At 41.2% G+C, this 14,788-nt stretch overlaps 1 protein-coding gene across 1 annotated transcript in view; it reads right to left on the reverse strand.

The window, feature by feature from the left end:
* The window catches only part of LOC120530070 (cadherin-7-like), a 139,839-nt gene that overhangs the window by 19,518 nt on the left and 105,533 nt on the right, over window positions 1-14,788 (reverse strand). Inside the window, exon 9 of the mRNA XM_039754217.1 lies at window positions 11,532-11,668. Coding sequence (XP_039610151.1) covers window positions 11,532-11,668 — 137 coding nt within the window. The remainder of the gene's footprint in view (window positions 1-11,531; window positions 11,669-14,788) is intronic.

Genomic DNA, 14,788 nt, shown 5'->3' on the forward strand with positions numbered 1-14,788 from the left:
TGCTCAGTTTGGTGCTCTTACAAAAGAAAATCAACCATTTTGGAAATGTCTGCTGTGGCAGAATGGCAGCACAAGCAAGCCAAAGAATTAAATTTCAGGTTTAATTAACAGCGCAAATTGAATTCTAACAAAGAAACTGGTTGGAGTTTAATTGGTTGGAGTTTGAGGCCCCAAGTGGTCGTCTGTTGGCTCACTTCACATCTCATGTTTGTTTGGTTGCCATTTAAGGAAAAAAGAAACAACTCAGAAGACTGAGGCTTAAAAATGGCAATTAAAGTGAAGGGAAAGAAATTCAAGTAGTAGCAGAAATTTGTCACTAATTAAGAAAGTTTCAAGAAGGAAATCCTGCAGCCACTGTAGCTCTCCAGGATTGGAATGGGACAGCCGTGATGTTGATTATTTTTTTGAAATTTTTGCTAATTTGTGTCCATTTGTTGTATTTGTTTATGGTTATCGTTGCCTTTGCATCTTTTATTGTTTGAGGCACGGTGGCGCAGTGATTAGCCCAGCTGCTTCACAGCTCGGATCACATTTCAGTCCAACAGAGCTGGTGGTTGCTTTCCTAGCCCTCCTAACGTCATTAAAAGCCTCTAAAACTACCACAGGTCCTCCTTCCACGTTGAATTCAATGCGTTCCACAGAGTTCAGCAAAGTTCCCAAAACATTTTGCCAGAATCAGGTGAAGCAAACTCATGCATCACTCCTCAAAATAAGGACAAGTCTGTATGCCGTCACCCTATTTATTTAACACTAGCAAAATACCTGTGCTTCACAGCGGAGAAGTAGTAGTGTTAAAGAAGTTATGAAAAAGAAAAGGAAACATTTTAAAAATAACGTAACATGATTGTCAATGTAATTGTTTTGTCACTGTTATGAGTGTTGCTGTCATCAAGGATTTGAATATCATTATTTCTTTCAATCAGGTTCCTATTTGGAGGACGTGTTGTGTTCAAGTTACATTCCTTGTTTGTCTAGTCTATCCCTGACCATCTCATCTTCGTTGTCAACCGTTGTAAAGATAACAGGTTTCATTCATCGAAGTGTTCACTACCCAAATCGGTACTCGTGAATCTAAGATGTTTAACAGGCATTCCTGGTATTAAGTTGTGGATTTGCCTGTGAATATTTAGCGGCAGCGTGTCTATGAATTTAATTTAAACTTAAGCTTTACACCTTGCTTTCCTATTGATATGTCTACAAAGGCTTGTTCAGCATCAGAGGGTTGTTCCTTTCTTACTGCATCAATAAACAGCTCGTCTTCCTCTTTATCTGAGACGTCACACACTGCATGCACGAGTTTACCTTTCCCAGTCCTGCAAAGTCAGTTTGCGTGAGCCGCTCGGAGTACATGCATCGAAGGTTCTCAGCTGTGCTTGTGCTATCTCGTGCGATGTTGCGATGTCCACAACTTTATTTAATGTTAGCTCAGACCCGGCACTTAAAAGTTTCTCTCGCACTTTTGCTGCGTTTGTGCCAAACACTATTCTATCCCTGACCATCTCATCTTCGGTTGCATTAGCACAGTACTTCACCCGCGAATATTTAACGGCAGCGTGTCTATTGGCTTGCTGCTGACGGACTGCCTTATATGGGCGGGCACTCAATTACATGGGAGGCGTGATGATGAGGTACGCAACTCCGCCTCACACGGCGACCGAGCTGCAGGCTATGGCCGTATATATGTATGTAAGTAGGTTCCAGTTAAAACCCGTTACGCATAGAATTTCGAAATGAAACCTGCCCAACTTTTGTAAGTAATCTGTAAGGAATGAGCCTGCCAAATTTCAGCCTTCTATCTACACGGGTAGTTGGAGAATAAATGATGAGTCAGTGAGTCAGTCAGTCAGTGAGGGCTTTGCCTTTTATTAGTATAGATATGTGCTGAGTATATCAAGCAAATGGCTGTCCTAGAGTTTTTAGATACTGGAATCAAAATTGCCAGCAACTGTATATATGAGGATGACACTACTCTAATGGCTAAAAGAAACTTAGGCTGACTAGAAATTGCTTTGTTTTAGCAAGGAACACTCTGTGACCTGCAGGAGGCACTCCAGCTCCCCAAACCCGGCACCGACAGACATGAGGCACAAGTCCAGACCAACGCAGGCCTTTTATTCAGCTGTGGGAAATGTTTCTCACCTTCAAAACACAGCACTTAATTTTCGTTTCTCTGTCTCTGTTTCTCTTTCTGCCTCCACTCCTCCTCCAGCAAGCTTCGTCCCTCTTCCTACCAACTGGCAGGCTTCTTTTATGTGATTCCAGGACTTCCGGTGTCCCAAAAACTTGAGCATGGACCACTTTTTCTTCTTCTTTTGGCTGCTCCTATTAGGGGTTGCTACAACGGATTATCTTCCTGTCCTCTGCATCTTGTTCTGTTCTTCTTCTTCGACCAACAGTTGCCCAATTTCCGTCAGCACCCTGTTGGCTAACAGTACTAGTGGCAGTCATGTTCATGGAGCACTGCTCAAAAAAAATAAAATTTCATTGCAGCAAGTCCAAATCATACTCAGTATTTTGTATGGCCCCCATGTACTTGTATGCATGCGTGACAATGTCCTAATGAGATGACAGATGGTTTCCAGGGGGATCTCCTCCCAGATCTGGACCAGGGCATCACTGAGCTCCTGGACAGTCTCAGGTGCAACCTGGCGGCATCGGACGGACCGAAACATAAAGTCACACCCAGAGGTGATCTATTGGATTGAGGTCTGGCGAGTGAGCATAGGGGCCAGTCAATGGTATCAATACCAATCCCATACTATTTCCACATGAGGCTGGGCATTGTCGTACACCAGGAGGAACTCAGGAGCCACTGCACCAGCATAAGATCTGACAGTGGGTCCAAGGATTTCATCCCGATACCTAATGGCGGTCAAGGTGCCCACCATTGTCTAGCCTGTAGAAGTCTTTGTGTCCACCCATGGATATGCCTCCCCAGACCGTCACTGACCAACCACCAAACCGGTCATGCTGAACGTTATTACAGGCAGCATAATGTTCCCCATGGCTTCTCCAAACCCTTTCTCGTCTGTCACATATGCTCAGGGTGAACCTGCTCTCATCTTTCAAATGCACAGGGCATCAGTGGTAGACCTGCCAATTATGCTATTCTATGGCAAATGCCAATCGAGCTCCACAGTGCTGGGCAGTGAGCAAAGGGCCCACTAGAGGCCTTCAGGCCACCCTCATGAAGTCTGCTTCTGATTGTTTGGTCAGAGATATTCACACCACATTCCTAAAGGAGCAGATACCGGTGGGCCCTGCTGTTGGGTTAAGAACCTTCTACGAGGGGCCCTGTCCAGCTGTCCTAGAGTAACTGCCTGTCTCCTGGAATCTCCTCCATGCCCTTGAGACTATGCTGGGAGACACAGCAAACCTTTCTGGCAATGGGAGGCTCGTATTGATGTGCCATCCTGGAGAAGTTGGACTACCAGTGCCACCTCTATAGGGATCAGGTATCGCCTCATGCTACCAGTAGTGACACTGACTGTAGACAAATGCAAAACAAAGGAAAAAACAGATGAGCAGGGAAAAATGCCAGTGGCCTCCTCCACCTGTTAAAACATTAAACCTGTTTTGGGGGTCATCTCATTGTGGCCCCTCTAGTGCACCAAAGCAGCTGAAACTGATGAACAAGCCTCTCTGCTACTGAACTGACCAAATCAATAGCCCAGAAGTTTCATTGACTTGATGTTATACTCTCATTAAAAGGTGTTCCTTTAATTTTTTTGAGCAGTTTATATGCGCACCACTTCTGTATTTAGTAACCAATATAATCTGTACTCGTATTTTAACAGAATTATTCACAACGCTCTGTGTTGGCACTCAGTGAATAGCCATCCATCTTCTTTCACTTGTCCGAGGTCGGGTCGTGGGGGCAGCAGCTTGAGCAGGGATGCCCAGACTTCCCTCTCCCTGACCACTTCTTCTAGCTCTTCCAGGAGGAATCCCGAGGCGTTCCCAGGACAGCTGGGAAACATAGTCCCTCCAGCGTGTCCTGGGTCTTCCTTGGGGCCTCTTCCCGGTTGGATGTGCACCTCATCTGACTCCTCTCGATGCGGAGGAGCAGTGGCTCTACCCTGAGCCCCTCCCAGATGACTAAGCTTCTCACCCTATCTTTAAGGGAAAGCCCAGACACCCTGCGGAGGAAACTCATTTCAGCCACTTGTATTCGCAATCTCGTACTTTCGGTCACTACCTATTACTCATGATCATAAGTGAGGATAGGAACGTAGATCGACTGGTAAATTGAAAGCTTTGCCTAACGGCTCAGCTCCTTTTTCACCACGACAGACCGATGCCTGCCGATCTCACGCTCAATTCTTCCCTCACTCGTGAACAAGACCCCAAGATACTTAAACTCCTTCACTTGGGGCAGGATCTCGCTCCCAACCCTGAGAGGGCACTCCACCCTTTTCCGGCTGAGGGCCATGGTCTTGGATTTGGAGGTGCTGAACCGATTCAGAGAGAGCTGAAGATCACAGCCTGATCAAGCAAACAGGACAACATCATCTGTAAAAAGCAGTGACCCAATCCTGAGTCCACCAAACCTGACCCCCTCAACACCCTGGCTGCGCCTAGAAATTCTGTCCATAAAAGTTAGGAACAGAATCGGTGACAAAGGGCAGCCCTGGCGGAGTCCAACTCTCACTGGAAACGGTTTCGAGTTACTGCTGGCAAAGCGGACCAATGGAAACAGCCGTTATCAAGGGGTCCGGTACCCCATACTCCCGGAGCACCCCCCACAGGATTCCCTGAGTGACACGGTCGAATGCCTTTTCCAAGCCAAAAAAATAAGTTGTATTGTATTGCATTAGGCAGTCATTTAATTTGACATCCCCAGAGATTTCTAGTCATGTAATCTGACATACTTATTTTATTTTTTTATTTTTATTCTCCAGCTTTTGGAGTTTTTTTTTTGTTTTTTCTGTCCACCCTGGCCATCGGACCTTACTTATTCTATGTTAATTAATGTTGACTTATGTTTATTTTTTATTGTGTCTTCTATTTTTCTATTCATTTTGTAAAGCACTTTGAGCTACATTTTTTTGTATGAATATGTGCTATATAAATAAATGTTGATTGATTGATTGATACTTGCATGGTGAGCTCAGCCACAACATTTATGAAGTTTAACATCCCCTGTGACTAGAAATCGTGTAATGTGACACCAGGCACAAATTTAGGAATGTGAAAGGAACGCAGAAGCACCAGAAGAAAACTCCACCCAGATTAGAGACAGAATGCGTAAATTCCATACAGACCATGACAGAGGAATTCAGACATAGTCTCTTGCAGCTGTTAGGCAGATGCTTTAGTGACTGTACCACTATGTTGCCCATCAATGCACTTATCCTCTTCTTCTTCTTCCTCCTCATCTTGTACCCCTTCTATGTAAGGGTCGAAATTGTGCCAGGACTCCCGTCAAAGCTGGTGATGGCTTTCTAGCAGGCTCCATCATTTCGTGGCTAAGCCATTGAACCGTAACACGAGCAACCTTAACTGACTAAAATTCTTGAGCTAGACACTTAACAGGCCCGTGGTGACATTTTAGAAAAGAAATAAAGAAATCCTGTTATAAATATGCAACCTGTAATGCCCCTTAGGGTGATGTCTGCCACAGAGTGCAACCAGAAACTACAGGCTGTTTGTTAATAATTTCCTAATTGTATTCTTCATTTGTAATTCTTAGGGTAACATTTCAAAAGCAGACTGATTAAGTATTAATCTGTAAATGCGTATTCAAATTCCTGCTAAGAATAAAATGAATGCTAAGAAGAATTAACAAAAAAAAATAAAACAGTCGTTGTATAAAATCTTTGACTTTGTGCTTAGCTGTAATGAAAATCATCAGCCAAGAGCACACGCCCCCACACACACACCCACCCACACCATTTCTAATTTATTAAAATATAATACACTCAAGGAGCTCCTGACACAGAAAGTGTCAACAATGGACAAAGAACTGAAAGGGAAAAGGATGAAAAAGCACGAAGATTACTTCTTGATACAATGCAAGATAAATTGGTTTGCAAAAGTTCTAAAGAACCATTTCAAAAAGAGTTGAAAAAATAGGATAAGGTAAGAAAAGCCTATTTATTGAAAATATTGTCCAGCATAGAATTGACATCCTGTCTTGGACTGGCTCCTGCCTTGCCCCTCATGCTGCTGGGATAGGCCCCCCTTGCACGTAGAGTAAGTGAGTTAAGGAATGGATAGAGATTATGAATACATCGAAACATTCAATAGTGAGAATGTGTTCAGACAACAAAAAAGTATCATATTTGTTTTGAGATCATTTATTGAATGCTGTGCCTTAAAAAAAAAAATCCATTCGGTCGTAACTTTATCCAAAGCTAAAACAGTGAATTTAACACTACAATTACCAGAGCCTGCGAGAAAACTCGTAAATCCGGACCACCTTAAATCCGTTCGCACCTCTCCGCCAGCGTCTTATGTCCTGTAAATGTGCCGATTAAGACAAGCAGCAAGCAGCCGGCTATTCCATCCCCCACCATCGCAGAACGTTCACTAAGTTCTCCCAGCTCATGCCTTGTTTGATTATCTGGGAGTGAGTGAACCGCTGGAGTTTTAGAGTGGAAATAATAGATTCTTATTTGGAACACATGCATTTCGTGTGTGTTCCATTTCTACAGTAATCTGTGTAAATACATTGTTAAAACAGAAACTTTTTCATATTTTAGTAATAAATGTTACAAAATGTAGGCATAAACTATAGAATGTGTGAAGCCTGAAGTCCAAAGATCAAATAAACACTTTCACAAAAGGTTCAAGGATGATACAGCAGTTTCCATGGCATAGCGGTAAGATTTGCTGACTTGTAATCAAGGGGCCATCGGTTCAATCCACACTGTCTCCTATATTTACTGTTTTCAGTAGTGAGCTGCTCTTATCGTTAATATTATGCAGTACACACATACGTTTGATTTGCGTCTGTAACAGACCGTGTACATTTATAGTACTGTACTTGTAAAAGTTACCTTTTTTTCACTTTTATTCTCTCACTCACGATCATGGTACATACTACCGCCCTAGGGATCTGACACTGTTAGTTTTTATTTGAAACTGGGAATAACTGTAGATGTTAATGGTGTTTTGAGGCAATGGATCTGGACATTCTCTGATCTGGAGGGATAAAAGCTGACACACAAACGCTGGTGAATCTGCCTCCTTTGTATCTCACCATTTATTTTTTTTTTATTTAGTTTTAGTGAGTGTTCCTGGTCACACAGAATTAGTATGCACCTTATGGTGTATGATGTCAAAAAAACAAAAACAAAACACAGACATAGGTATATGTGACAATTTGAAGAAATCATTTTATGACCTGAATAGTACCAATCAGAAAACATCATCGCACTAATTCAATATGACTTGAAAACAAACAGCGTCAGATCGGGTGTGAATTTACGCTGATGCTGTTACTTAGAGTCAGATCGGGGGGGTGTTAGAGCGTGATCATCAATTTTTCAGTTCTTGCTTTTTAATACATTTTTTTTCACTTTGTCATTATTATTATTATTATGGGAGTAGATTCACACCTTGTGGCATGAATTGTGGACTATCTTACAGACAGACCTCAATATGTGCGTCTTGGGAACTGCAGGTCTGACATTGTGTGCAGCAATACAGGGCGCCGGGGACTGTACTTTCTCCGGTCCTGTTCAATCTATATACATCAGACTTACAATACGACTCGGAGTCCTGCCACGTGCAAAAGTTCGCTGATGACACTGCTATTGTGGGCTGCATCAGGAGTGGGCAGGAGGAGGAGTATAGCAAGTTAATCAAAGACTTTGTTAAATGGTGCGACTCAAACCACTTACACCTTAACACCAGCAAGACCAAGGAGCTGGTGGTGGATTTTAGGAGGCCCAGGCCCCTCATGGACCCTGTGATCATCAGAGGTGACTGTGTGCAGAGGGTGCAGACCTTTAAATATCTGGGAGTGCAGCTGGATGACAAATTGGACTGGACTGACAATACTGATGCTCTATGTAAGAAAGGTCAGAGCAGACTATACTTTCTGAGAAGGTTGGCATCCTTCAACATCTGCAGTAAGATGCTGCAGATGTTCTACCAGACGGTTGTGGCGAGTGCCCTCTTCTACGCGGTGGTGTGCTGGGGTGGCAGCATAAAGATGAAAGACTCCTCACGCCTGGACAAACTTGTTAAGAAGGCAGGCTCTATTGTAGGATTAAAGTTGGACAGTTTAACATCTGTGGCAGAGCGACGGGCACTAAGCAAACTCCTGTCAATCATGAAGAATCCACTGCATCCACTGAACAGTGTCATCTCCAGACACAGGAGTAGCTTCAGTGACAGACTTTTGTCACCATCCTGCTCCACTGACAGACTTTGGAGATCGTTCCTCCCCCACACTATGCGACTCTTCAATTCCACCCGGGGGAGTAAATGCGAACATTAATTTTATTTTAATTTTTTTTCATTTTTATTACTATTTAATTTAATATTGTTTCTTTGTATCAGTATACTGCTGCTGGATTATGTGAATTTCCCCTTGGGATTAATAAAGTATCTATCTATCTATCTATCTATCTATCTATCTATCTATCTATCTATCTATCTATCTATCTATCTATCTATCTATCTATCTATCTATTGTTTAAATTGTAACTTTGCAACTTTGTCCAAAAAAAAACTAAATCTACAAAACAATAACATCTATAAAAAGTCAAGGGGTCTGAGTACTTTTTGAATGCACTGTGATATTCATTTGCACACACACACACACACACATGCGTACACAATTGACATGTGTGTCAATTAACCTAACCACCAGCATGTCTTTGGGGATGAAAGATGAGGTGGAGTGATTGTGAGCATATATCTTGGTAAATATTTTGAATGTCTTTATTTGTAAACTAGACAAAGCAAATGTAATATTAGTGTTTCAGGAGGCCTGTTTTACTTCATTGATGAGAATAGCGATGCTTTTACCTTACCATACCGCAAGGTTATTATAGTTAACGAAAACTAAAATCAAAACTGAAACTATTATTAAAAATAATAAAGTAACAAAACTGAAATGAAAAACTAAAATGAAACGAAACTATTAAAGTAGCTGGAAAGACTAACTGAAAAGGGTAGAGGACGGTAATTAGCTGCGAACTGCGATAAAACTCACCCTTACATTTAAGGTTGACTCTCTTTGCTAGAAGTAAAGTTAAGTAGCTTTGTTGATTTAACCTGTTGATTCCCTGTGTGAGTAGCGAAGTGCAAACAACCTCTAAAATTGCATTGACATCAGGTGAGAGACTAAATACATCATGGACTCTGACTTGTCAGACTTGGAATTGATGCAAGTGATCAGGAGATGGACATCAAATATGAAAGTGAGATACCAGTATCAGCTGATCGGTCCCCAGTTGATCGTGGTGTTGAACACGTTTGTGTAGCTGAGAGGACTACCACTTATGATGACGAGACCACATTGCGTCACACTGCAACTGCCACCGCTGCCCACCTGCTGTGTGAACGCAGCCAGCCCACCGTGCATTCCTGCTGGCCATCGAGGTGCCCCTGCGTAGGCACTGCCTCCAGACATGCCGGACAGGCGCCAACAGCAACCACAGCACACAGCAACATGTTTTATGTTGATTTATATGTGAAACCATTGCTTTGTGTGCTTTTCAGAAAACTGAGTTTTTTGGAAAAAATATTCAGCCCTCAAATAGTTAATATATTTGTCCACCTTTTTCTCTCTCTTTCTTAAAATAGATAGTTGAAGTATCATATTCTTTTTGTTCTTAACATCAGCCATATCATACAATACCAGGGATTTTTCCTGCCTTGCATCCAGACCTGCTGGGGTAGGCTCTAGGTTTCCTGCAATCCTGCTCTGTATATATTGTTCCTAATCTCACATGCTGCCTCTGTCGTTTTGTGTCCATCCATACTCCCATTACCTGCTCTTATTCGGCTCATTATGGGTTTACTGTTCTTATGCATGGGCTATTCAAGTCTTCTGTCCAGTTGTGACACAAAACTAAACTCCACAGTAGCTCTTTAACCATACCATAATTACTAAAACTAAACCTGAAGCTAATAAATATAAATAGAAAATAGAAAAGACTTTGTGAAATAAAAACTAAATTAAAACTAAAAATATACGATGAAGGAAAACTAAAAATAAACTGAATTTCCAAGTAAGGTAAGAAAAAATATAGAAATAAAAACTATTTTATAAAAAAGCAAAACTATAATAACCTTGCCACACTGTCTCCCTTGCATCTTTAGGATGGACTCAGGATGAGGAATTTTTTGGTGAGGGGGACTTGGAGCTTATAAGTCGTCCACTGCAGGAAGACCATAAACTGACTAAACAAGGCAAGTGGGGGGTAAGTTGTACCTGCGCTCATGCATTGATAGACTGAGCAGGAAGGGACAGATAAACAAATTCAATTGGTCTGAAATATGGCTGCTCATAATTGGTTTTGAACTGCAGCCCATTCTGTAATACGATGCTCCATTGGTTTGTGTTTTGTGGTACAGAGCTGGTCACCTTGCCTTTATGTCTCTCTCTCTCACTATCTGGCCATGAAGAGAAGACCATGATGAAGACAACTCTGTCTCAGCAGCCATACTGAGAGAGGAACATGGCCTACTTCAATACTACATTCAAAGACCGTATGGGGTAACAAATCAAGCTAGACTGAAGATAAGCTGAGAGCTGCCTGTGGATGCAAGATGCACTGCATCTTAGGCCAGCGTTTCTCAACCTTTGCGACCCGAGTTTTCATAACAGTTTTAATCACGCCCCTCTAACGCTTTTTTGAAACCCCAATAAAATGTATTCATGTATTTTTTGCTGCAGGTACACCTCTACAAGTTTTATTATACCTACTTAACTTTTATCGACACTTATCTAACTCTATATTTATTTTTCTAGTATCAGAATGTAGTTTAAGTTCATTTGTTTTGGTTTCAATAGATGTAGTTTTCATATTTTCAATTCTTGTTTTCTTTTTTCACATCTTCGCACCCCCTTTTTTGTTACTTCCACAGGTTGAGAATCGCTGTCTTAGGCTGTAAGGGCGTAGTGTGACAATATTTACAGAGTATTCTGCTTCCTTATTATTTTTGGTCGTTTTTATCAATAATACAAAGTTCAGTGTGTAACCTGCCTGTTTCTTTACTCTGTCTAATTGCCTAAGGTTCCAGATGTGGAGGTGAAGAGGGGTGTGGGAGAGCTAAAATACCAGATCACAGAGTGGTAAGAGTATGGGATTTCAGACATTTTATTAAGGTCCACACAACAAAGAGTATAAAAGGGAAAATAGGGACACCATTAGACCCTACAGAATAAAAGAGAAGTAAACTGGAGTATCTGGAGGAACACATGGGCAGAATTTAGAAGTTCCACATAAACCATAACAGGACATGACATTAAAACCCAGGATCCATGAGGTCCAGTGCTAACCATTTTTCCAACATGCTTCTCTATGTGAAAAATATTATCTTATAAGATTAAAAAACATGACACTTACTGGCTTCGGTTGCTGAAACTGTTATGTTGTGCCAAAATGCTGCCTCTCGATCTAAAGGCTTAACAGCAGTGATTGATCCATTGTAAATATCTATTTTAAAGATTCTCTTGGTGTTGGTCCAGTGGTTAATTGAGTACCTATAAAATAAAAGAACACATTTTATGTAGTCAATACCGCACTCTTCCATGAATAATTACATAATGACATTGTTTCGGTAACTGTAATAAAAAAGACTGGCACTCCAGTTATTTCCATTTGCTAAAAAACATCAACTTGTCTGAAAGTGCACAGCTAGGATCGATTTGATGTGGGAGGAGAACACGCGAGATGGCACATTGTGAATGGTGCAAGCTGTCAAGGGAAGCGTTTTGCCTTCAAGTACATTCATAGACACAGCAGACCCAACAATGTATTCAAATGTGAGAATGAACGGGGGGATTTGCTTGTGAAGACAGAATGACTGATGCAATCTGGTACTTGGCCATAAATAGAATATGAGTACTGCAATATTAACCCTTAAACCACTGGAACCAGCTAAAGTCGCTTCCCAGTGAAATTTGCCAGCACGCCGGAGTCGAGTATATCAGGCGAATGTACATTTGTTGAACGCTGCAACCGGCTAAAGTCTGTGTCCAGAGCAATTTGCAAGCATGCCGGAGCCGAGTATATTCAGTGACATACATTCGGTGACGTACATTCATTGAACTCCGCAACCAGCTAAAGTTGTTTCCCCAGTGCAAATTGCCAGCACGCAGGGGCCAAGTATATTTGGCGACGTACATTCATTGAACATCACAACTGGCTATAGTTGCTTCCCAGAATAGTTTGCCTGCACGCTGAAGCTGATCAGTCCATGCCGTACGTTCGTTGAGCAGCCAGCTCGTGACCACTACTGCCCCATGCAGCATCACTGTCCCTGGGATTCAGCCACTGCACTAGACTAGCATGCCAGCGTCAGCGCTTACCTCTGTGTGCTTGTGTGCAGTCAGTTCAAGAGCAGTTGGCTCTGTGATTTACTGAATTTCATCAATGGCGTCAGTTGCACCTTGTACATATAATAATAGATTGTTGAAGTAGTTTTTTAAATAGTTTTTACAGTTCATTGGCAGTGTGTAAAATGATCAGTGTCACAGTAATTGTGATGCTCTTTGCATGAAAAAAAATGTGTTCCATTAAAATTTCACATTTTCTTTGTGAATTGTGACGTTCACTTAGTGCAGCAAAAAAGTATTTGGTGTCCAGGGGTGCATTTACCCCTAAGTATGTGGCATTTTAAAGGTTAAAATGCTGGTGCATGTTGTGAATCACATACATAAACAATCACACGTACACACTTTGATTGCAGATGCATACACAAACAAAGAAAGCCGTGTTTATGAAAACGTTGTGAGCAAGCCTTCTTTCAGCTCTATGGTCTATACTCATGACTTGCTCCATTCCCAATGTGCCATCTCGCATGTTCTCCTTTCCCTATGACAAATCGGGGCTGGCTGTGTACAATGTTTAATGATGGCTTTGCTGCTGTATTCACTAGATGCTAATTTGGAGAAAGATCACATTCGATTGCCTGGGAAAGACAGTCTGGGACTGTGATTATGTGACTTAATGAGCCTTTTAGACTCAATGGGAGAAATGTCACTACTGACGATATTGTCACATCACTTTCCAATGCAAATAAGCTAATTCGTAATATCGATTCTCTTCCTTCATTTAAATCTCATCTTAAAGCACATCTTTTTTTAAGCTGGTTTATTCTGTCTGATAATTTTAGCTGATAAATTTAAATTTAATTGTATTATTATATTTGTTCTGGTTTTATTAATTTTATGTTTTGACTGTTGTTATTAACATGCTCTGTAAGGTGTCCTTGTGTGCCTTGAAAGAGGCCTATAAATAAAATAAATTATTATTATTATTATTATTATTATTAGCAGAATACCCGCACTTCGCAGCAGAGAAGTAGTGTGTTAATGATGTACGATGTATGATATATGTGTGTGTGTATATATATATATACAGTATATAATGTAGATAGGTGTGTGTGTATATATATATATACACATACATACAAACATACACACAGGTATATATATGTGTATATATATATGTATGTATCTATATGTGTGTGTATAGCTTTGGTCACTGAGTGCAAGGGAAAAATAATAAAATATAGTCTATAAGTTATTAAACAGTAAAACATTAACGTTTTAAGAAGTACAGGTACATTGAGCACTACTGGAGTGGTTGGGTAAACTACATTTTAAAGACTGTGTAACACAACAGGTAAGTAGTACTAACAGCAGCTAAAATGTATATGGATCATCTCTCGGTAGTTGATTCCTTTTGAAAGGCGCTACACGACGGCTGTGGTATAGAAATTACATTTTCTATGTTAACGTTCAAATTTCTGCCTCTGTTAATGTGCTTTACCGGCATTACCAGCAATTAAAGAAAATTAGTTTTGTGTCCTCTGCAGTGTTAAGACAGAAAGGCTTTGGTTTGGGATAAAAGGAAAAAAGGTGTAAAGAAAGGAAAGTTGCCTTTTTCTTTTATATAGTATAGAGAGATGTGTTGCTGACGTTATGATGCCTTTTGGGGACAGTCGCGTGGGTCTTGTGTAGACTGGTGAGACGTCCCTGCCATTAATCGGCTGTGATGGCACTGTCAGTCCTCCACTCCTGTGTGTGTCTTCATAATCCGAGCTGAGGACCTCATAATCGTATCGTGCAAAAGAAAGTGTGAATCGCCTTAATATTAGTTTGTCGTGGTGTAGAAAAGGGGTCCCGTGTTTGCACTTGTCTGGGCTATAGCTCAGGGGGAGGATGAAAAAATTAAAAGTGCTCACTTTGACTTAAGGCAGAAGCGCAGTCAGCGTCTCAAAGGCCGGCACAGCTATGCGCGCGCTGGCTGCTCGACTTTTGCTGGGCAGGAGACCCAGTTTTGCAGACACGTTCATGATATCAAAAGTCTCAGCGCTCTTTGGAGGTCATTCATATATATATATAGCAAAATACCCGCGGAGAAGTAGTGTGTTAAAGAAGTAATGAAAAAGAAAAGGAAACATTTTAATAATAACGTAACATGACTGACATTGTCATGAGTGTTGCTGTCATATATATGCCTAAATAAGTCACCCTCGCTTTGCTCTTACTTTTTTACCGTTCATTTAATCATGGCTAGTGGCGGAAAAATTATAAAATGGAAGGAGGATGGCTTTACCAAAACAATTATTGATGGCTTAATCGATTATTCATAAA

Source organism: Polypterus senegalus, chromosome 5, assembly GCF_016835505.1.
Source record: "Polypterus senegalus isolate Bchr_013 chromosome 5, ASM1683550v1, whole genome shotgun sequence".
In the NCBI taxonomy this organism is placed as follows: domain Eukaryota; kingdom Metazoa; phylum Chordata; class Cladistia; order Polypteriformes; family Polypteridae; genus Polypterus; species Polypterus senegalus.